Source organism: Bos mutus, chromosome 14, assembly GCF_027580195.1.
Source record: "Bos mutus isolate GX-2022 chromosome 14, NWIPB_WYAK_1.1, whole genome shotgun sequence".
Lineage (NCBI taxonomy): Eukaryota > Metazoa > Chordata > Mammalia > Artiodactyla > Bovidae > Bos > Bos mutus.
Window position 1 is genome coordinate 77076279 of NC_091630.1, and position 24043 is coordinate 77100321.

At 44.2% G+C, this 24043-nt stretch overlaps 1 protein-coding gene across 1 annotated transcript; it reads left to right on the forward strand.

Moving 5' to 3' along the window:
• The first annotated feature begins 220 nt into the window (after positions 1-220).
• On the forward strand, positions 221-23743 carry HHLA1 (HHLA1 neighbor of OC90). Its single transcript, XM_005900746.2, has 17 exons — positions 221-299; positions 1445-1504; positions 3044-3103; positions 5208-5288; positions 5779-5862; positions 6228-6311; positions 9534-9617; positions 9826-9882; positions 9991-10077; positions 12604-12736; positions 13003-13172; positions 15118-15363; positions 16494-16562; positions 16886-16960; positions 20041-20197; positions 22417-22499; positions 23700-23743. Exons 1-17 carry the CDS (start codon positions 221-223, stop codon positions 23741-23743), a joined length of 1653 nt encoding a protein of 550 aa, XP_005900808.1.
• The last annotated feature ends 300 nt before the right edge of the window (positions 23744-24043 follow it).

The following is a 24043-nucleotide window of genomic DNA, read 5'->3' on the forward strand; positions in this document are numbered from 1 at the left end:
CAGCCAGTGAGGTTGTGGAGTTAATTTGTTACCTCTGCATAACCTCACCAGTCAGAACCATAAGTGCCTTTTATAGATTGTTATTTCTAGTGATGCCCCATGCGGTGTTCTCAATATTACTTCCCTGGTGGATATTCTGCACCAAGGTGGTTAGTAATTCAGCTGGTTTCCTCCACGTGCTTGTGTTGCTTGCTTCCAGGTGGGCCAGAGTATCACAAACATGCCAGGCTTCCTGCTACGTGGTCCTCTGGTGAGGCTGTGCCTGGATCTCACTTGTGTCCTGTCCCTTTTCAACACAGGTGGGTCTAGTCAAAGGTCAAATGTCTTGGTCTATAAACTCTGTTTGAATATTCATTGTTCTTTAGAGAATTGTAGCATCCAGTGTTTCAGCCCAGAATCTTAAATGATCAAATTTACTACTGCCATTAATCAAAATGACAATAGCGAATCCCCCATTTCTGATTTTGTCCCTTGTCCCATTTATTCTGTTGCATTCGAGTCCCATTTATGCAACAGAATGCTCTTCCCCTCCACAGTGACCACTCTTGTCCAAAGCATCATCTTCCCTTTGCTGGAGCTTCCAAAACCAGCTCCCTGCTTTTCCTCTTCCTCTCGTCTCTCCATATACCATTCTCCACTCACCAGCCTAAGGCATTCTCTCAGACATTTCATTAAGCCACTTCCCCAGTTCATCCTTCATTTTTCCCTCCTCCTCCCAAAAAGTATTCAATGACTTTCTACTTCTTCTCTTTGGGTAGCTTCCTCAGTCCTTACATGCTCTACATGATCCAGACTACTTCCCCGGCTCCAGTTCCTACAATCCCTTGTCTCCATCCTTTCTGCTCCATCATGTTGGCCTTCTTCCAGTCTGTAAAATAATACTCTTGCCCATCTCAGACCCTGGGCTCAGACTGTCATCTATACACTGACTAACCCTTGAGCCAGCTTTGTCTCTGCTCTAATATGCTCACCTTTCAGATCTCAGTGGAGCATCGTCTCCCAGGGATGGCTTTCAGATCACTGAGATTAGATCAGGCTCCCTGTTCCATGCTCTCTGAATGCCCTTCAGCATAACTAGCGTTGTCTGAAATGACATCCCTGGGTCTTCCTTTCCTTCATGTCTGCCCTCCCTACTAGACTATAAATTCCGTAAGGATGGACTCTGTGTCTATCTGTTCCATCATACTCTCCCAGTATCTAATACACACAATGTCTATTAAAATCTAGATGCTTAATGGCATGATGAACTATTAGCATTGCTATAGTTAATCCATAAATATTTAATGACTAAATTAGTGAATGAATGAGCCAAGTACATGTTGGATTTTAAGCAAGTCCACAATGCAATTTTCTCATCTTTAAAAGGCTTATTTTGGATTAAATTTTCTCTGATATTATGTCTGTGTTATAATTTCTCTGATGAAATCTTTTTGTTTGACTTTAGTGTCTTCCTTTAGAGGAGAAGCTGAGAAGGAAAATGTCATGACTTTCCTACCTACAACAGGTAAATGAACAGGTGTTCCTTCCTAGGACAAATACAGCATGATGCTGCTCCTACAAGGAATCTAAAATCGTCAGACTTAAAGGAGCAGAGATAAGAAAGGTGGTTGCCAGAATCTGGGGTGAGGAGTGGAGATGGGAATAGGATGACTGGCCAGAGGTGGGATTTAGGCACATCACTTAACATTTCTGGACTTCAATTCCTCATCCTTCAAAGGGAGTGATGGATAAGATGACTTTTAAGGATGTTATAAATTTCTGGGGCTGTGCTTCCACAATACCATTTTACTCATGAAAACTTTTATTCCAGCATCTGGAAATAAACAAGTTAAGAAGGAAAAAGATGGGACTTGGCTTGGTGCAACAGGTAACTAGACCAGTCCTAAAGCCTGACTCATGCTGTAACACAATGACCCATTTTCCAGTTTCTCTGTGCCTTGGTTTTTCCATCTATAAAATGGGCACAAAGCACCTGTCCATTGGAATGTGACATGAAAAGTAATCATTGCAACAATAGTAGTAAATGATGCAGTATGATTAAGTGGCCTCTAGTCCAAAACAGCTGACCTTTCAGGTCTCGGCTTTGCAGGGATGTCTCCTCCATCCCAGAGAACAGGTTGGGTTCTCTGATAGAGGTGTTCCTAGCATCTTGATATTCCCTGTTTGACTCTTCTCACATGGGATGACACGTGAGTGTCTCTCCTCCCTCTAAACCACAGACAATAGGCTCTGCAGACATGGAGACAGGGTCCTTTCCCATTGACTTATTTATACCAAACACCTAGCATTCTGCTTGGCCCTAGGTGAATGTTTATTGAAAGAATAAAGAATGAATGAATGCCTTTGGTATTTCAAGATTTCCTTTGACATTCTCTTCTTTGGCAGCATGAAATTTGCTGAGTGGGCAAGTGACTCCCTCTTCTGGAAGTAGGTTCTGACTCTTTATTACCAGGGCTTGGTTGAGCAAATTTAAGCAAGTTTCTTCTGCTCTCTGAGCCTCAGTTTCCCATCCCAGTGAAGAGAAGGGGTGGATTAGATGCCCTGCATGGGAATCAGCTTGTCTATTGATTAAAATGTGCATTTCTAGAGCACGTCCTGGAGAAGGCAATGGCACCCCACTCCAGTACTCTTGCTTGGAAAATCCCATGGATGGAGGAGCCTGGAAGGCTGCAGTCCATGGGGTCGCTGAGGGTCGGACACAACTGAGCAACTTCACTTTCACTTTTCACTCTCATGCATTGGAGAAGGAAATGGCAACCCACTCCAGTGTTCTTGCCTGGAGAATCCCAGGGACGGGGGAGCCTGGTGGGCTGCGGTCTATGGGATAGCACAGAGTCAGACACGACTGAAGTGACTCAGCAGAGCACGTCCAGTTCAAGGAGACTAGAAGCCCAGGGGTAGGGGAGGGATTGCAGTGCATTCAGCGATGCTGACCTTCATGACGTCAGAGGGCAGTTATAGTACAGACCTCTGAGGCCTCTCCAGCAGTGTGGGGTTGGGGTTGAATGCTCCATTTTTCTCCTGAAGGCTTTTCTCTTCCCAGTGTCCAGCCTCAGAGAAGAAGAGAGGAGAGAAAAGGGGATCGTTTTTCTTGACACTACAGGTGAGTACTCCCTCCTCACACACAGCCCAGTGCTCCATGAGAGGCCTGGACCACTGAGATCACTTCTCCCACCATTGGACGCCTCCCCATTTCCAACCCCCAATACCAGGGATTCCCTGGTGGCTCAGATGGTAAAGAATCCATTTGCAATGCAGGAGACCCAGGTTAGATCCCTGGGTTGGGAAGATCCACTGGAGAAGGAAATGGCATTGTGCTTTAGTATGTTGGCCTGGAGAATTCCGTGGACAGAGGAGCCAGGTGGGCTACAATCCATGGGGTTGCAAAGAGTCAGACACGACTCTTTTAGTGAACGACTAACACTTTCACTTTCACTTCTCAACCCCCACAACAGGGCTGCAGTCTCTCTCCAATCCTCAGATCACTTTAGCCACAATTATTTGAACATTAAGTAAGAGTTGAAAAAGACACTGTTTGCAAAAACATAAAAAGCAGCATTGAGCACTATTTCTACCTTGTCACATCTCTCCACTTGGCTGCACGCTATCAATATGTGGGCAATTGGTGGATGGATGGATGGATGGATTTAGGGGCTGATGTCCATGCTATGTGTGCAGTGCAAAGTCGCTTCAGTCATGTCCAACTTTTTGCGACCCTATGGACAGTAGCCCGCCAGTCTCCTCTGTCAGTGGGACTCTCCAAGCAAGAATACTGGAGTGGGTTGCCTTTGCTTTCTCCAGGGGATCTTCCCATCCCAGGGATCGAACCCGGGTTTCTTAGTTTCCTGCACTGGCAGGCGAGGAGCAACCCCATGTCCAAGGGAGAAATATCAGTAACCTCAGATATGCAGATGACACCACCCTTATGGCCGAAAGTGAAGAAGAACTAAAAAGCCTCTTGTTGAAAGTGAAAGGGGAGAGTGAAAAAGTTGGCTTAAAGCTCAACATTCAGAAAACTAAGGTCTTGGCATCTGGTCCCATCACTTCATGGCAAATAGATGAGGAAACAGTGGGAACAGTGGCTGACTTTATTTTTTTGGGCTCCAAAATCACTGCAGATGCTGATTGTAGCCATGAAATTAAAAGACGCTTACTCCTTGGAAGGAAAGTTATGACCAACCTAGATAGCATATTGAAAAGCAGAGACATTACTTTGCCGACAAAGGTCCGTCTAGTCAAGGCTATGGTTTTTCCAGTGGTCATGTATGGATGTGAGAGTTGGACTGTGAAGAAAACTGAGTGCTGAAGAATTGATGCTTTTGAACTGTTGGAGAAGACTCATGAGAGTCCCTTGGACTGCAAGGAGATCCAACCAGTCTATTCTAAAGGAGATCAGTCCTGGGTGTTCATTGGAAGGACTGATGCTAAAGCTAAAACTCAAATACTTTGGCCACCTGATGTGAAAGGCTGACTCATTGGAAAAGACCCTGATGCTGGGAGGGATTAGGGGCAGGAGGAGAAGGGGATGACAGAGGATGAGATGGCTGGATGGCATCTCCGACTCGATGGACATGAATTTGAGTAAACTCCGAGAGTTGGTGATGGACAGGGAGGCCTGGCGTGCTGCAATTCATGGGGTCACAAAGAGTCAGACATGACTGAGTGACTGAACTGACTGACTGCATTGGCAGGTAGATTCTTTACCAGTAGCGAGAGCTGAGAAGCCACTGATGTCTGGGAACTATTAAATCTGAATCTCTGAGGATGAAATCCAAGCATCAGAATTCTAGAATTGAAAACAAAGTCTTTCTGGTGAGGCCAAAGGTCAGCCAGGATCCAAGCCTCTCTGTTAGACAATGTCATTATTTGTATTATATAGGACATTGAGAACTCCTGCAGTTTCCTGGAGCTGATATACACGAGCCTCCCCTGCCAATCTCTACTCTCTCCACATGCAGAGATAAACTATTCCCTAAAATAAGTGTTCCTTGTATTTTACCCTACTTCTCCTTTCTACTCTTGCTTGTCCCTGTGTATGTCCTTAGCTGTCACAGGAACTGCCTTTTAGCTTCCAAATCCTTGTGCCCAACACAGAGTGTGAGTTCATGTCCAAACAGGAGGCGCATCTGCCTGAATGCTGGAAATGAGGAACTTTTTCTGTTGCCAAGAAAGGCCTGCTGGTGACATTATCTTTGAATCTCTTTCAGAACTGCCTGCAAGGTCAGTCGATCTGTCTGCACTTAACCTCACCGAGCTGGTGAATGGGATGCTGAATAGAGCTTTAAAAGGTAACCATTTTTTTCTTTTTAAGCACAATCCAGGTCCATTTTTGTTTTCTTCCTGCCTCACTTCTGGACTCTCCATGACCTGGGCAAGACCCATGCTGTTTCTGTGTATCTCAACTCCCTTGTGTTCTGAGTGGAGGATGTGTGTCCTACTTAACTCATGATGAGATTGAAAACATCCAAATGAAGTAGGAGGCCTGCCAGCATTTTGAGAGCAAGATGAGTTCCAAACACAGCACCTGTGTAGTCATCGCTAATCATAGCTATATTGTGAGAGAATTGCCAGTTTAAAGATAGATCAAGAAATTTAGTCAAGGGACATGTATTTTTGCATTTGGGGTTTGCTTTGATTTTTATTATTTTCAATGTTCATTATTTTATTTTTATTTGTTCATTGTGTTGTTAAACCTCTATAATCGATTTAGTAATTTCTATTACTGTTCAGTGTTGTTGGTGGGCATTTGCTCTTTCTTTATCTTGGTATCTTTGGCAGATAGCAAGAACTTCTTCTCATTGTTGAGTGTCACTTCCTACAGTTCATTCGCCTTCCACAAGTTTTCTGTGGCCATTTATAACAGTAAGTGCTGCCGGCTCTTCTTTTATTTTTAATTTATTTTATTGAAGTATAGTTGATTTACAGTGTTAATTTCTGCTATATAGCAAAATGATTCAGATATATAGATGTATATGTACGTTCTTTTTCACATTCTTTTCCATTATGGTTTATCACACAGTATTGAATATAGTTCCCTGTGCTCTACAGTAAGACCTTGTTGTTTATCCATTCCATATTAATAGTTTACTTCTGCCAATCCCAAAGTCCCAATCCATCCTTCCCTTCTCCCCTTGCCAAGTTCTTCTTGGTGTTAAGAATGGTAAGCGATGGACAGGCAGGGCCAGGCTATGTGTCAGGGTTGCTGTGTACTTCGTTTCTCTTCACAGTTTCCAACCTGAAGACTGTGGATCCAGCCAACTTCCCCACGCGGTACTGCTACTGCTTAAACAACCAAACCAACGATTTGTCAGGTTGGTACAACTCATCATGAGGCTTGCAACTGATTTTGCTTGTTCCCTTTTCTATAAGTAGAATTTTTTTTTCTCCTTTGACTAAAATAAGAAAATGCCATGATATCTATTATGCTTAAATACATGCACATTCATTGTCCCAGAGATTTCCTTTCTTGGTTTCCTACCAAGAAATAGTTCTGTCTGTGCAGAAGGGCAAGAACAAAATGTATCATTGTTTAAGAGCAAAATCTGAGAATGATCTAAACACCCATCATCAGGAAAATGGTTGAATAGTCTGCTGTATAATTAAATCTTGGAAAGCAGCCATAGACAGTACATAAATATGTGCATGTGACCAGATTTGGTCTGTGTATGGAAATATTTCCATGACATTTCCAATTAGAGAAAGGAACTTGCAAAATAAATAAATTGAGTAAAATAGCACTGATGAAAAAATATATGCCTATCTGAACACCGGGTGGGTGATTACCTCCAAAAAGAAGATTAGAGTCTGGGTTTGAAATAGAAGAGTGTTGATTAAGGGAACCTGGTATTGTCTGATTTTTTTTTCAAAGGCAGTATATTTATGTATTTACCATGTTTTCTATGATGTTTTATAATCTTATTTAAACTAATCAGCAGGTCTTAAAAAACATTCTATTCCAATGAATATAAATATGAATTTTCTTTCATATGAATTCATAATATTCATTGAAAAAAAGTACCATAATTTATCTATCTCCTTCTGATGCAAACTTTTTTTACAGTTCTCAACAATGCTGTGATGAGTACCTGTGTACAATCACTTGGAGTATTTGTCCAATTATTCCTATACGATAAAGTCTTCAGAATAGAATTGTTGTCTGACAGGAAGGGGGTCTTGTGATGATTCACATCACTAAACATTCCTCTAGAAATCTTGCATAAGTTTACACTCTTATCAGTAATGTTTGAAAGTGTGTGCTTTTCCTCATCCTTGTCGACACTGAGTACTGAGACATTCATAAGTCATCACCAATTAGAGAAACAAAAAGGAATTTCCCCCTACTTCCTATTATATATGAAAGTAGTCGATATCATTCATCTACATGTTGTTAATCAATCAGATAATTCAAATTTTCACCGAAACAAAGAATGTCTTCGAGGCAGTGATAACTGATTTTCTTCCAAGCCTACGACCCGACTGTGGGAGCAGCTCTAAAAGGAGAGTTGACAAATGTATTGAGTAAGAGATGTGTATGAGCAGTGGTAGAAATTTTCAGAAGAGCTGGCACTTTAGCACAAGGCAGGCCTCAGCTCGAATTCAAGCCCTGCCACATACTCTAAGACCTTGGGAAATTTCCTCATCTCTCTGAAGCTTGCACAGAATTTGAACTCCATCCTTGGTGTCTGGGCTCCAAAGCCATGCTCATAGCTTCTATGTGATATTAGTGTTGTTGTTGTTCAGTCGCGAGTATTGTCTGACTTCGTGACCCGACGGACTTCAGCATGCCAGGCTTCCCTGTCCCTCACCATCTCCCGGAATTTGCCCAAGTTCATGTCCATTGGTGATGCCATCCAACCATCTCATCCTCTATCACCCTCTTCTTCTTCTGCCTTCAGTCTTTGCCAGCATCAGGGTCTTTTCCAATGAGTCACCTGTTTACATCAGGTGGCCAAAGTATTGGAGCTTCAGCTTCAGCATCAGTCCTTCCAAAGAGTACTTGGGTCAATTTCCTTTAAGATTAACTGGTTTGAGCTCCTTGCTTTCCAAGGAACTCTCATTATATGATGTATGTGCTATTAATAGTGGACTGAAATTGTGGATTGCAGTTTCTTGGTCTGTTTATGAGTCTCTCTCCCTACTAATCTCAGCTCCTGATGGGCAGAGATGGGGTCTTACACAGTCCTCCAGTGCCTCAGTGATGTGTGGCACATGGTAGACACTCAGTGAATGTTAGACGAATGAATTAATAGCAATGGAGACTTTTGAGAAATAGAAAATAGATGGCATGAGAAATGAAGTACTTCCCCTCTTCAGTTTTTACGTTTACCAATGTGACTAGGGACAGACTGGTATAAACAGACATCACGAAGGAGGCCTACCTTCTTCATGGCCAAGTGTCCACACTATGTAGGTGCACCACGGCAGCACCCTCCAGGAGACCAACCGTGAACCCATGAGGCATGGTGATGACATGGCACCGAGACTCTAGCTCGGAGGGTAGCACCCGCCTCCCACTGGCCTCACATGATACATACATTTCACCAGTTGTCACATTTCCTTTTCATACCTCTCTGAGTTCCATATTTTCAATGCTCTGGGTTCTATATTTTCAAAGCTCGCCCCCAACCCCAGCTCATAGCCCTATTACTGAAAACAATCATTTATGCAAGGCATGATGGGAAACTATCCACGGGACCTCAGAAGTGTCTTTCAAAATTCACTGTTTGGGGCTCCTAGAATAAATACTCCTTGCTGTAGAAGCCAAAACCTAGCTGGGTCCTGGAAAGCGATAAATGGACAGCAGAGGAGGAGGCAGCTGTATGCGTAACGGGAACTTTCATCGGTCAGTGGCTCCCGCCACGTTAAGACTTGCTCAGGATACACTCAGAGAGAGATTTTATAGCTTGAAATGTGGTAAGATTGTCTCAGTCTCCTCCCATCAGACTTCTTAACACGGAGGGCAGCAGAAGAGCTTCCTTGGTCTATTTTGTGTAGAGTTCTTGTCTCCTTTGGTAGTCTGCCATTTATAATCCACCACTAGATTTGATACCGTTTTGAAAATCCGAAGTTACTTAAATTTACATCCCATGTCTGCAGAACTGCTTCCTATCCAGTGAATTTGGTGTTCTAAATCAATGAGATGAAATCGTGAGGTATAAGGGAAACAAGTCAAAAAATTACTGATCTTTTCATTACTCAATACTCTGGTCTTGCACAGCTCTTTGGTACTGGCAGAGAAGGGTTTGGATAGTGGGGGGCAGGAAGGAAAGGGGGTGCGGTGCAGGCAGGGAGGGAAATGGGAGAAGAAAGGAGATTACAGTGGTAGATCCAGAAGTTTTCTGCCTGACTAAAATTAAGACTTAAAAAGAAACTGGTAATATTAAAAATGGTTGTTAGTATTCCTCAATACACTGAACTAAATCAAACTTGTTAAATTTACTTTGAAAAATCCACATACAATGTACTTTTCCTCTCACATCTCTGAAACTTAAACCGAGCTTCAGAAATGCAACCTTGCTCAATCTGTCTTGCAGATTTCACTGCCCTCCTGGTGGACATCATTGGAAATTCCAGCAGCCACCTCACAGAGATGTTTAAGTCAGCTTCCATCCTCTCAGGTCTGCTCGTCTTGAAAATGCTCGGCAAATACTGAGATGTGGCACTCAGCACGGAATACGAAAAAGCAGGGCTCCCAAATCAGGAGTTAGCCTTGTCTTCCTGTAACAACTGGAGCTAGAAATTTCCAACTTAACTTTCATTTCAACCAAAGACTTAACAGCTTCAGGCCCATTGCTAAGTCCTGCTGTGTCCTGGTCTGTCTTGCAGTGAGTCAAACGAATGAATCCGACTGCATCTTCATCTGCATGATGACAGGAAAGTCAGGTGAACCACCAGCAGCCATTCTTTGACCAGCTCTCTAAGCTGAGAATTACACGCAAACTCTCTAACAGGTAAGCCCAGGATTTGACCCTGTTGCTGTGGTTTCTGCAGGACGGAATCTTTCTGACTTCTGGGAGCTGGTGGAAAAGTCCCCTGTTATCAATTACACATTTACCAGCAACATATCTGGTGTTCTGGGTGAGTGTAACCCTCCCAAACTCCTACAATAGAGTCTCCAGACCAACGTCCCAGCTAGCAAGCTGAAGATTGAACGCTGCCCTCAGGTATTTTATTTAGCTGTGTTGTGTTAAAATCAGAGGATTTTGTCACTGAAATTTTTTTGGATTTCTAGATTTTTTTTTTTTTTTCAAAAGACCTGGCAGCCCTGGGTCCTCCCTCTCACCCCTGGCAGCCAGCAAATGGAGTTGAACTGCCATCCTCCCTGTTAGGAGAGACACTTTTCTCCTCTTTTCCATAGCCCTCACCTCTCCCTGTTGGCTTGCACTTCTTTTCTCATATAAAGTACCTGACTTTTGTACATATTTGAATTTGTGACCCTATTGTAAACACTGCCACTCCATAATACCCAGATGCCATCCAGATACCAGATACCATCCAATCCCAGATACCATCTTCTGCCCCTCCATACTCACACCTCCCCATCTTCCTGCATTTTCTCTGGCACCAGGTGGCATTTTGGGTCACCTTAAAGCTTTCTCTTCTACACTTAGCTGTCATTTCTAGCTGAATAACGTTTCTGCAATGTGGCTGATCTTCCAAGACTATTTTCTACTGCTCTGATGATCTTAGTTCAAGTTCTCATCATCTACCTTTACTATAGCAGCCCCTGAACCAATCTCCTTTGACCCAGTCTCTTATTTCTCTGAAATATCCATCCATTCCCAAAATAGTTATAATATAATTGGGGTATATCTTTCTACTGCTCAGAACTCCTAATTCAGCAGCAGAGGATCCGAAATCCTTAGCAAGGAGTATACATTTCTCTATCATCAAGCCCACACTCATCTACTCTCTTTACATAAATCTCTTGCTAAAACTCTATTGAAACCCCTGCCTCTTCTTGCAGATGGCATACATCTCCACACCTTTGGAATTTTGCTGTTATCCCAGAATGGAACTTCCCTACTTTTCCGTATTTCAGAATCCAATTTGTCTGTCAATGGCTAACTCAGCTACTGACTCTTCTTTCCAACAAAATCACCTAACCAAAATTAGTCTTCTGTCCTCTGTAATCCTACAGCACTCATTTGGACTCTGTTACTCCAGGTTGAGTCACAGACGACTTTATCTGTGTGTCTCCTCAAGGACTGACACTTGAAGGCGAGGCTGAGCCTCCTTCAGCTCCGCGTCTGCCTTCCTCTTGATGCCTCACAGTGCTCTTTGTGCACAGTAGGTTCTTCATCAGTGTCCTTGCAGTGAAATGAAGTTTGCAGTCAACCTCCAATTCCACTTCACAAGGCTGCCTTGATTGGTATTTATTGTAGGTAGGGTGTGAGGCTGTGCTAAGTCACTGCAGCCATGTCCAACTCTTTTATGACCCCATGCCCTGTAGCCCACCGGACTCCTCTGTCCCTGGGATTCTCCAGGCAAGAATACTTGAGTGGATTGCCATGCCCTCCTCCAGGGGCTCTTCCCGACCCAGGGATCAAACCCACGTCTCATGTCTCCTGCATTGGCAGGCGGGTTCTTTACCATTAGTGCAACCTGGGAACCCCTTATTAAAGGGCATCTCTTAGTTATGGAAGTTATCAACTTGTGCTTGATAAAGAGATGCAATGGGCCATTGGCAGGTTCCTTTCAATTCTGAGAACAGATCTGAGGGTTATGCCAATCTCACTTCTTCAGAGAGTCCTTCCATGACTTTCCACTCCCTGTCTCAATTAGGTCTCCCCTTTTGTGCTCTTTCTGTAAATTTTCCAAGCAACAGCTGCTTGGGAAGAGAGACTGTGTTGACCCAAAGTTGATGTGCTTGACAGCGGTCACCTGTCTGAGTGATGGTTTGATTGGCAGGTACTCATCCCCATGTCCATTCATCTGGGAGCAAGGGCCAGGCTTCTGGTGCATGTGGAGTGATGCTGAGCCCAGAAGTAAGGCAAGAGAGAGGAAATAAGGTTGCAGGGCCACCTTCTGCAATTGCACTGGTTGTGCCCAACACATAGCTGCCTGCCAGACAGGCAACTAGGGGCTGAAACCCCACCTGTCTGCAGGCCAGCCTTTGTCTACCCAGAGGATGAGACCTTATGGGCTACTGGGAGCCTGTCCTGTTCTGACATGGGCCCCCATTCCCTAAGCCACCCTTTCACCGAGGGTGAACACTTGAGTCTCTTCCTCCTTTTCTTCATGGAGCATCCAAGGACACTGGGGGGAGGGGTTCTTCCTCTGAATGAAGCCTTCCTTCTGTCTTTGTAGGGGGCTTCTTGAGTGGCTCAGTGAGTAAAGAATCCACCTGCCAATGCAGGAGATGCAGGTTCGATCCCTGGGTCGGGAAGATCCCCTGGAGGAGGGCATGACAATCTACTCCAGTATTCTTGCCTGGAAAATTCCATGGACAGAGGAGCCTGGGGAACTACAGTCCATGGGGTCACAAAGAGTTGGACATGACTGAACTGGCATGCACGCACATGCTGTCTTTGTGGGAGCCCATCTTTCAAGTGGTTTCTGCCTGAGAACCCCTAGTTCCCAGATTTCACCCCTGGCCCCTAGTTATACCCCCAGGGCACTTGAGCAAACCTAAGCACTCTTCCAGGGACCAGCGTCAGAGCCACGGAGGAGCAAAGGGCTGCCAGGTGGGCGAGGACTCTGACGGGAGTCAGGTTCTGTTCAGGAAACACATCAAGTGTCTGATGCTTTTGGGTCTGACAACTTTGCATTTTGTGCACAGGGCTTTTTCCTGCAGTGTTTTCAGAGCTTGATATTTCAGCTTAGTTTCAGCTCACTGAAGGAGAAACCCTCTTCTTGGTGATGTCAGGTACTGTTCCGAGTGATTTTGAACCTCTGTACTGTGTATTTACCGTCCAATGATCTTCCAGTGGCTCGACAATTCTTTGTGTCCAAAATATCAGCATAGTAAAGCTGCTCTTGACTGTCTCCTTAAATGTGCAGCTACTACGGCGTCGGCCCTGACTTCACAGCTCACACCCACAAGCCAGCAAACACTACCGAGGACAAGCCCCCCACGTGGAGCCCAGAGGGCTGGAGTGTCCGCTCTGAGGACCTCTTCTGGGACAGACACAACGCCTCCTTCAGAGGCAGAGCAGACCTTGAAGACAAACGTGCTTCCTGAGCGTCACAGCAGAGCCACAACCAAGGCCACGGCCAGAGCCACAGCCACCCTGGACATGCCCTCTCCCACCCTCCCAGCCTCCAGTAAGATTTCTCACCCTTTCCTCTCCTGTCTTGTTTGCCCGCCCACCCCAGTTCCCTCTGGGCTCAGATAAATAAGTGAAATCCTTCCTTTATCTCTTCTCCACTAACCCCTTTCTTTAGCATCCCTTAAATAAGAGATTAGACCAGTCTGGGTCTAATTCTTATAAGCAAAGGTGACGAATATCACTGGCATAATGTCTTTCTAATGTTTACTTTTATAACTTTTAAAATTTTGAAGTAGTTCAACATTCACAGTTGCAAAAATAGTACAGAAGTTTCCTGGTGCACTTCATGCAAGCATCCTCCAATAGTAATATCTTACATAATTGTATTATATTGTAACATCAGGTATTTTTATTTCAGCAAAGCGGTTGGGAATATCTCTCCTGAAATTCACACACTAATGAAATGAAGTGAACTCAATATTTTATGGTAGGCAGGGTTAGGCTGGATAATGATGCCAAGAATATGTTAATGACTTGATGTCAGTGTAGAAAGCTGCTGCCAATGACTTGCTGAGAAGTTCTTCCTTTCCCATCACGTCTGTGGACACTGATCAGTGGTATTACCACTAAAAATGTAAAAGGCACGCTAATCTTATTTGGAATAAGATACAACTGAGATAACTCTTTCATTAAAAGACAGTTATGTCTCAATGAGCTCCAATACTGGACCAGAGTCACCAGAATTCATTCATTCATTTACTTGTCAATGCATGTGTTTAATATCAGACCCCAGGCTAGCTGTTAAAAAGAACCCCACAGCTCTATCAATGTTCTCTTTCTTTCCTGACCTCTCAGACCTGGGAGAGAGGCATAGGCAAGCAGACTGATTAGTTGTTATTCAGCCTACAAAGAGCTATTATTCTAGAGAACCCAGAGAGAGGCTCCCCTGAGAAGGATGAGAATTGATAAAAGTCAGGCAGGCAGGGAAACAAAAATGAGGAAAAGGAATCAGCTTCACTAACTAGAAAAGTTTGTAGTAATATATCTGCACCTAGACAGTTATACAAAAGAAGAAAACTTTCTGGTATAACATGAAAAAAGACGTGATTACAGGTGGCAAGGGAAATCATAAAATACCTAGCTATCACCCTAACAGGGAAAGTGCTAGTTTTATGTAAGAAAAACTACCTAAAACTTTAACAAGAGTAATAAAAGCATGTTTAAATAAAGTGATATATCATGTTCTGGATGAGAAATCTGAATATTTTTAAAATGCCAACTGTTTCCAACTTAAATTATAGAGTTAAGATACTCCCAGGAGTTTAGTTTTGTAAAAACTTGAAAAAAAACTTTTTTGATTCCTACCATGGGAATAAGCAAGTGAAAACCATCTGACGAGTTTTGTTTAAAAGACCAACAAGAGAAGGCTTATCTTAATAACCATCCTGTGATATTGTCAGGCTGCCATCATCACCACCATCACCTCCACTTTAATGGTAAAGCTAAAAAGAGTTTGGTAACTTGCCCCAAAGTTCACAGCACAGAGGAGTTGGGGACAGAATTTACATCTCCAGGTCTCCTCACCTTAAACCTTGTAACCTTTCCACTATGCCATATGATTAGAAATGTATTGCTTACATTTCACAGAGTCCACCATCCCCCAAACACACACTCTAGCTGATTGTTTAGTGACCTAGGAATTTGGAGAATTTTTTTCTTGATTGGTACTTAGGAAAACGAAGTTTAGTTTGGTCCCCTTATTCCAGTTCAGGACAGAGCTGAAGTCCCTGGATAATCTATATTATGCGTGCACATTGCATATACCCTTTGATTATATGTCAATGTCTTGTCAATTTTACATCTGAATCAAGGCAGTCAAGCATGTACATGCCCTGTTACCCTGCAGCTACTAGGAAGGTGGCCAGAACTCCAAGGGTCACGGCCCACAGACAGGCACAGGCTTCCACTCTACCCACGCCCTGGGCTCAGGTCACCAGCGAGAAAACTCCTGGAGGGCCTCCCTGGGAGACCCTTGCCTCCTTGCCTACATCTCCTAAGGCCGAGGAGACTATGAACACAAGGAGCCTTTCCCAGCCTCCTGCCGGGACAGCAGCCGCAGTTGGCAGCCCGATCCAGACCAGCCCGACCTCAGGTAAGACAGATTGCTCACTCCTGCCTCCACTGTTGTTGTCGTTTAGTTGCTGAGTCATGTCCGACTCTTTTGTGACCCCATAGACCGTAGCCCGCTAGTCTCTGTCAGATTCCTCTGTCCACCTGTCCATAGGATTTCCCAGGCAAGAATACTGGAGTGGGTTGCCATTTCTTTCTCCAGGGGATCTTCTCTACCCAGGGATCAAACCTGTGTCTCCTTCATTGGCAGGTAGATTATTTACCACTGAGCCACCAGGGAAGCCCCCTACCTCTATTAATTACATATAAATATAATGATATGCACATTAAAATATAATCACAATATGAGGATGGCCTGAAACTTTGTTGTCTGATTCCAATTATGTGTTTGTTTATGTATTTATGTGTGTATGCATGTGTGTGTAATAAATATACACAGAAAATTAAAAATAGACCAAAATAAGACTGAAAAGAAATTCACAACATGTTAACCTTGACTGTATCTGGGAAGCAGAGAGGATTTTGATTTTTCATCACTGCAGTGTCATGAATTTTCCATTTTCTACTCCTGTAACCAGACAAAAGTGGTTTCTGTGCTTTCTAAAATTCTGTTTATTTGTTTTTGGCTGTATTGGATCTTTGTTGCGGCTCGGGCTTCTCTCCAGTTGCATGTGGTACGTAGGCTCACTGCAGTGTCTTCTCTTGTGGAGCAAGGGCACGGGTGTGCTCGGGCCTCAGTAGCTGCAGCTCCCAGGCTCCAGAGCTCGGGCTCAGTAGTTTTGGCTCACGGGCTTGGTTGCTCTTGGCATGTGGGATCTTCCAGAATCAGGGATTGAATTCACATCTCCTGCATTGGCAGGCAGGTTCTTTACCCCTGAGCCACCGGCGAAGCCTGGTTTGTAAGTTTTTAAAATGACTTCTTCTGATCCCTGTAGCCAGATGCCCTTGTTATAGACAACTGTGCTCAGTGGATTGTAGCATTCTTCACAGCTGTGCTATTTCTAACTGACTTTTGCATCCTCAGCATCCTACCAGACACCTGGCTTGACAGGCAGCAGGGGATGAACAGGGCAGGACTGGTGTCAGGGCACCACTTCTGCTCAGGCATCCTTAGAAGACAGCCAAGCTCACCTCTCTCTCTTCTCATCCCAGGTCCATCCACCCCTGGCACACAGACTCCAAGTCCTACCAAGGCTCCAGCCCCCAAATATCCACAGGCAGGTAAGAATGTGGCCTTGCAAAGGGCAATGCTATACCCCAGGTGGGAAGCGTAGTTTAAGGGCAGTGGCATGGTGATGGGGGTGTCTGCAGGCAGACCAGGCTTGCTATTGTACTTTACTGGTTCTAGAAGGAAAACAGGCAGGAGAACGAAGTCTTGCTGTGCTGTTAAATGGCCCTGTAATCTTCACAAATCACTTCCTCTTTCTTGACTACAATTTCTCTCTAGATTTGAGAGTTCCTTAAGATGCCATGATTCTCTGGTTGTATGTATAACCCAAGACCATTTCATTTTGACCTTTGTGAGGCCCTTGTCACCTATGCAGGTGACCTCCCTGCCGTGTGGACCTTTATACCTGGTGAAGAGTCAGCCTTGATCCCAGGAACCCACCAGTTTTCAAGTATGTACCAGCGCCCTGTCACTCCTCTAGCTCTTGTTTGTTTTGGGTGAAGCTGTGTACTATAAAAAAAGAGGTTTGTTTGATAAATTTAGATTCAGACTGCTGGGATTAAATCCTAGCTCTGCTATTTACTGGTGAGGTACCCTCCTGCACTCAATTTCCAGAATTCAGTTTTCTCTGCTGTAGAGCGAGAATGATAATTATTGTGGACACTAAAAATGTCTTTCCTCTGCAGGGTTTTGTATTGAGTAAGATAATGTGTGTGGAAGTGATTTGGAACCGGACAGCACCATATAACTTAATTTAAACAACTTTTATTGAATGAATGCCCATTGAGAAAGTGCTGTACGCTTTGCAAATGGAAGCCATTCTGACAATGAGCATGATGTTAGCAGAAAGAGAGGAAGGAAGAAAGGATGACTCCAAAATTCAACCCCTGGGGCTTCCCTGACAGTCCACTGGTTAAGACTATGCTTTTCCAAAGCAGGGATGCAGAGGGCGTGGGTTCGATCCCTGGTCGGAGAACTAAGATCCCACATGCTGCATGGTGCTGCCCCCCCAAAAAATAAGTTATATTACTAGGATCATGCAATATGTAACCCTTAATGTAATTATACTTCACTTAAAAAGAAAGAAAGAACTGGGATAACTTTAACAATAAAAAGAAAAAAGTGGTAATTCCCTGGTGGTCCAGTGGCTAAGACTCCTTGCTCCCAACGCAGGGAGCTTGAGTTTGATCCTTGATCAGGGAACTAGATTCCACATGCTGAGGCTAAGATCTGGTGCAGCCAAATAAAAAAATAATTTGTTTTAAAAGACTGTTACAGTTACTTAAAGAAATTGACAATCATTATTATCAAATAAAATAACCCAAGGATTTTCATCTGAAAAAAATTAAATAAAATGACCCTTAGAAGCTCTTTTACAGCCCATGCAAACTAGAAAAACTTATATTGGTGTCATCAAGCCCTATTATCATTTTTTATTTTTCATGTTTTAATCTTATTTTTATATCTTTTGAAACATGTTTTTTTAATGTAGGCAATACATGCAGATAGAATAAAATTTTTTAAATTTTTAATTGAAGTATAGTTGGCTTGCAATGTCACATTAATCACTGCTCTAAGGCAAAGTGGTTCAGTTACATACAAATATGCAATATATATATTTTGTAATATTCCTTTCCATTATGGTTATCATAAGATATCAAATATAGTTGTCTGTGCTATAAAGTAGGTCCTTATTTTTTATCCATTTTATATATAAAAACTTACATCTGTCAAGCCCTAAAAAAAAGAAATATTCGACTCCCAGCTGTTGAGTGTCATTAACTTCTGTTCTGTTTGAAAGGCCATCCCTGTATGCACACTTCTTTTGTTTGTTTTTTTTAACTTTTTATTTTGTATTGGAGTGTAGCAGATTAACAATATTGTCACAGTTTCAGGTGAACCCTGAAGGGACTCAGCCATACATATGCATGTATCCGTTGTCCCCCAAACTCCCCTCCCGCCCGGGCTGCCACGCAACACTGAGCAGAGTCTTCTGTGCTCTACAGTAGGCCCTTGTTGGTGTGTACTTCATTCTTACGGAATTCAAGAGAAAACCCTGTTCTGGGATTGCATGTGGGTTTTCAGGACTCCTGACAGAGGTTCAGAACTTGGGGTTTCTGTGGTCTGTGCTACATTTTCCCAACTTTTGAAGGTCCAGCTCTCTCCTTTGTTTCCGTGGAGCCAGTTTGCAGAAGATAGAAATGGATACAAAGTAAGTCTTTCAAAGGCTGAGTTCTCAGGTCCCTCCCGCTCCTGGATGCCTTTCAAGACTAGTTTCCTGAATGTTCCCGCACCATCCAGTCATATGTCAACACGGCATTATTAAATTGCTGGACCGTGCATGTATCCTTTTTCATATCACCTAAGATCTGCCTTGGCCCTGCTCTAAACCTGCAGTAAATGGTGAATGGGCCTTTCAGACAAAGATTTGATTATGCTACCATAGGAACTTACAGCCCTTTTTTCTCCAGGTTCTAAAGAAATGCACGAGAGGTGCGGATGGGGGCAGTGGTCGGACTGAATTTTAGAAAATGTGTTGGCTGTATCTCTCTGGATCTATCCCTGGAGAAGGAAATGGCACCCCACCCCAGTATCCTTGCCTGGAGAATTCCACGGACAGAGGAACTTGGCAGACTACAGCCCATGGGGTCACAAAGAGTTGGACCTGTCTTAGTGACTGAACAATAACAGTCTGGATCTATATCTGTATCTGTTGTTGTTCTTTAGTCACTAAGTCGTATCCGACTCTTTTGTGACCACATGGACTGTAGCCCACCAGGCTCCTCTGTCCATGGGATTTTCAGGCAAGGATACTGGAGTGGGTTGCCATTTCCTTCTCTAAAAGATCTTTCCAAACCAGGGATTGAGCCCTCGTCTCCTGAATTGGCAGGTGGAGTCTTTACCTCTGAGCCACCTGGAAAGCCCATCTCTACCCATATTATCTATCTCTATTTAGCTCTAGCTATCCATCATCCCACCCATCTAATGAGGAAGGTAAAGTTTCTCGAGGAATTTTCAGGAAAGCATCTCTGATTTCCTCCAGGAATCGGTCCCTCACCTTTCTTCCTCTCTAGGATCTCTCACAGCAGCTTTGATAGTCACGGTGAAGCAAGGCCATGTTCACCTGTTGGTCCAGAGCTACCTGAGACCAGGGGCGAGACAATATTCACCCAGCACAGACCCTAACAAAGGGAAGAGAAGTGAAGTGAAAGTCGCTCAGTCGTGTCCAACTCTTTGCGACCCGTGGACTGTAGTCCATGGAATTGTCCAGGCCAGAATACTGGAGTGGGTAGCCTTTCCCTTCTCCAGGGGATCTTCCCAATCCAGGGATCAAACCCAGGTCTCCCACATTGCAGGCAGATTCTTTACCAGCTGAGCCACAATGGAAGCCCAAGAATACTGGAGTGGGTAGCCTATCCCTTCTCCAGGGTATCTTCCCAACTCAGGAATCCAACCGGGATCTCCTGCATTGCAGGGAAGATGCATGCTAAATGCTTGTTGATGTGACTGGTCTGGGATTGCATCTTCCAGGGTGTCCTGAGCCGCTCCCTAAGGAGGGGGCTATGACCGCTGCTCCCCTTGCGCTGACAGTGCAGAAGCTCAACCCTTGTCTGATGGAGCTGTGTCGCTTCTTCCAGCAATGCCTCTGCACGAGCCAGAAGAGAGAGCCCAGGATGGAGGCCGGGAGGTATTCTTTGCATCCAGTACTTACAGGCTTCTAACTCTGCTCGGCTCCTCTGCAGGCTACTAGGCAGCCAGGCGTTAAATAACTAACACACAGGTGACAGCGGTACCTTGAGGAATGCACTCCCCAGTAGGTCTTCTGCTGTATTGTCACCTCCTTGAGAGCCAGAATGGAACCCCATTCATTTCTGGGTCCCCAGAGCCAAGGCGGGTGGCCATGCCACAGTGCAGTCAAGTGTTGTCAAGTTGACTTGCTGCATCTGCTATTACAAATCTGCTGGAATTGTGTTACATTGTGTTACATCTGCTGGAATAATTACAGAGGACTTTGAGTGGCCCTGAGCCCCAATGCCCTCAGATCAGTTCAGTTCAGTTGCTCACTCGTGGCTGACTCTTTGCAGCCCCATGAACCACAGCACACCAGGCCTCCCTGTCCATCACTAACTCCTGGAGTTTACCCAAACTCATGTCCATCGAGTTGGTGATGCCATACAACCATTTCATCCTCTGTTGTCCCCTTCTCCTCCTGCCCTCAACCTTTCCCAGCATCAGGGTCTTTTCAAATGAGTCAGCCCTTCACATCAGGTGGCCAAAGTATTGGAGTTTCAGCTTCAACATCAGTCTTTCCAATGAATATTTGGAACTGATTTCCTTTAGGATGGACTGGTTGGATCTCCTTGCAGTCCAACGGACTCTCAAGAGTCTTCTCCAACACCACAGTTCAAAAGCATCAATTCTTCGGCGCTCAGCTTTCTTTATAGTCCAACTCTCACATCCATACATGACCGCTGGAAAAACCATAGCCTTGACTAGATGGACCTTTGTTGACAAAGTAATGTCTCTGCTTTTTAATATGCTATCTAGATTGGTCATAGCTTTTCTCCCAAGGAGTAAACATCTTTTAATTTCAGGGCTGCAATCACCATCTGTAGTGATTTTGGAGCCCAAGAAAATACAGTCAGCCACTGTTTCCACTGTTTCCCCATCTATTTGCCATGAAGTGATGGGACCAGATGCCATGATCTTAGTTTTCTGAATGTTGAGCTTTAAGCCAATGCCTTCAGCCTGGTATGATTTATTAGAAGAGAATAATCAGAGCATTTTGTCTATTGTTTAGTCACTAAGTCATGTCTGGCTCTTTTGTCCTGGCTTTTCTGTCCATGGAATTTCCCAGGGATTTTCTGTCCATGGAATTTCCCAGGGATTTTCCTTTTCCAGGTAAATTGAAGGTGATAGTACCTGGGAAATCTTTATTGCCAAGCTCTGCATGAGCAATTGCTGCTCCCCAGCAGCTTCCCAGATGGCACTAGTGGTAAAGACTTCCCTTCCCAGTTCAGGAGACATAAGAGATGCAAGTTCAATCCCTGGATCAAGAAGATCCCCTGGAGGAGGGCATGATAACCCACTCCAGTATTCTTGCCTGGAGAATCCCATGGACAGAGGAGCCTGGTGGGCTACAGTCCACGGGGATGCAAAGAGTTGGACACAACTGAGGCAACTTAGCACAGTACAGAAAATACTAGAATCACAGAATGATAGAAATCGAAGCAATTAGAGAATGTTTAGCCCAGCCTCCTTGTATATCAGGTGAAGGATTGACAGGGAAGTAGATTCCCAGAGTCCGACATCGAGCCAGTGATACAACTTGCACAGAAAACTCTTCTTCCTAATGATATGTGTGACCTTTTCACTGAAGCCCTTTGAAACAATTTCTATAGTCACCAGCCAAGAGCAGGATGTTGTCTTGCTAGGTATTGGCTGCATGGTTAACTCTAACAGCCCTGTACTCTGACCACCTCACACAAAAATAGATGATATTCATCACTGATGGTACCATTACCATCACTAATGGTAATTCTGGCACCGTTGCGGAACTTTGCAAACAGTGTCTCCTGTCTTCCACAAGATACCCTAAGAGTTTAGATTCTATTATTGTCTTTTGTTTATGTATGAAAAAACTAAGGCTCAAAGAATTAAGTAATCAGCCTGAAGTCACATGTCCTGGCAAGTCCTGATGGTAGAAGATTAAGTCTTTCTGACTCAAAGTCTGAACTTTTTCCTGTGAAGACTCATTCTCTACCTTTCCTCCCACAGCCTATAAAGATGGAGAGAGAGAATTTTTTGTTGTGAATAATTAGCCATTATGACTTTCTTTTTTAGATGGTTCTCTTCTAATATCCACAAAGGGTAATAATTATTCTCGACTGTGATTTCGATCTTTAGGTATTGTCTTGACTACTATTCCTGGTTTCTGAAGAATGCAACATACATCTGTCAGAGGGTGAAAAGGGTGTTCCATTCACACAGTAAGTACACAGCCAGACTATTTTACGAAGAAGGTCTAGAACTCTGCCTTAGCACAGGATCAGTAGGAGGAGGTGTAACTCATTTAGCGATCATGAATCCTAGACAAAAAGTCTAGGGTATTTCTGAGTTCCCTTCTCCTAACAGTTTGAAAAAAAAAAAAAAAAAAAAAGGAGTCAGCCCAGCAAAGCATTGTGTCTTTCTGTGTGCTCTTGGGCAAGCTTCTTCCCCTCTCTGAGTCTCCCTGTAAGCTCTAAAGACAAAGACAAATGAAACAGGAGAGAATCGCCATGTAAGCACTCAAATGCCTGACGAGAGCAAAGTGTATACACATGATTCAAGAAAAAGACGCAGCCTGACCTGCTGCAAACGGGGTGTAGGGCACCTCCATCCTTGTCCTCAGGCATCCTCAGAGGCCAGACGTCTTCATTTTAATTTTCACTCCTGCTGACAAAAATGGCTGATGTAGTTTGTCTGTTCCCCAAAGCAACAGTGTGGCCATTTTATTGTTCCGTCTTTCTGAACTGTCTGGTCAAGGGAATCTGGCTTCCTAAAAATCACGGAACCAAGTTGAACTCTGAAAAACCCCTGCGAAATGTAATTCAAATATAAGCCGAGTGGCCATATGGCCGTGCATTATATTACAACAGTCAAACAAAATACAATGCAGTCCTCCAGTCCTCCCTTGTGGCTTTTATTTAACTAATTAATTAATTTATATTTGGCTGTGCTGGGTCTTCATTGCTGTGCAGGCTTTTCCCTAGCTGCAGAGAGCAGGGCTACTCTCCAGCTGCAGTGTACAGGCTTCTCATTGCAGTGGCTTCTCTTGTGGATCTCAGGCTCTAGGGCACGTGGGCTTCCATGGTTGCTGTTCCCGGGCTCTAAGAACACAGGCTCAATAGTTGTTGCACATGGGCTTAGTTGCTCCGTGACACGTGAAATCCACCCGGACCAGGGATCGAACCCATGTCTCCTGCTTTGCCAGGCAGATTCTTTATCACTGAGCCAGCAGGGAAGACTGGAAAGTGGAGTCTTGATCACTGGACTGCCAGTCCTTGCACGAGCTCCTTCATTCTCTGACATTGACTCTGAGTGATGCCCTGTCCAGCGCACTGCCACATACTGGCCCTCTAGGAATAGTCTGAGCCAGAGTTTATTTCTCTATAGCATTCCCTTCTCTCTCTCTCTTTTTTTTCTTCCAGCCTTAAAACAAAAATGCCTTGAGAATATCTGCAAGTCTGTTTGAGGTTTTGAAAAAACAACAGGATCTCACAACACCCTGGGCAACCTCTGTTCACCCCGGGCCCTGGCCCAGGCTGGCAGCATTTGCAGAATTCACCCAGGCTCCAGCTCTAGATCATCAATTAATTGAACACGGGTCTTTTTGGAAGCAGCATCTCTCTTTTCCTGTGTAAGGTATTGAAGGTAGAAGAGCACGTGTTAGAGCTCTCATAGTCAGGGAAATGAGGCCAGCCTCCTTGCCTGCCCTAGTAGCAGCGCTCAAGGAGCTTGTGAAAGTCATGGAAGCCTAGTAGCTGTGCTCAAG

What these genes read in the sequence shown, in the direction of transcription:
- HHLA1 (XM_005900746.2), top strand. Translation starts at nt 221, where the DNA reads ATGCCAGGCTTCCTGCTACGTGGTCCTCTGGTGAGGCTGTGCCTGGAT. An exon ending in GACTTTCCTACCTACAACAG is followed by an intron (nt 1,505 to 3,043) that starts GTAAATGAACAG and finishes TTCTCTTCCCAG; the next exon opens with TGTCCAGCCTCAGAGAAGAA. An exon ending in AAGGGTGTTCCATTCACACA is followed by an intron (nt 22,500 to 23,699) that starts GTAAGTACACAG and finishes TTTTTCTTCCAG; the next exon opens with CCTTAAAACAAAAATGCCTT.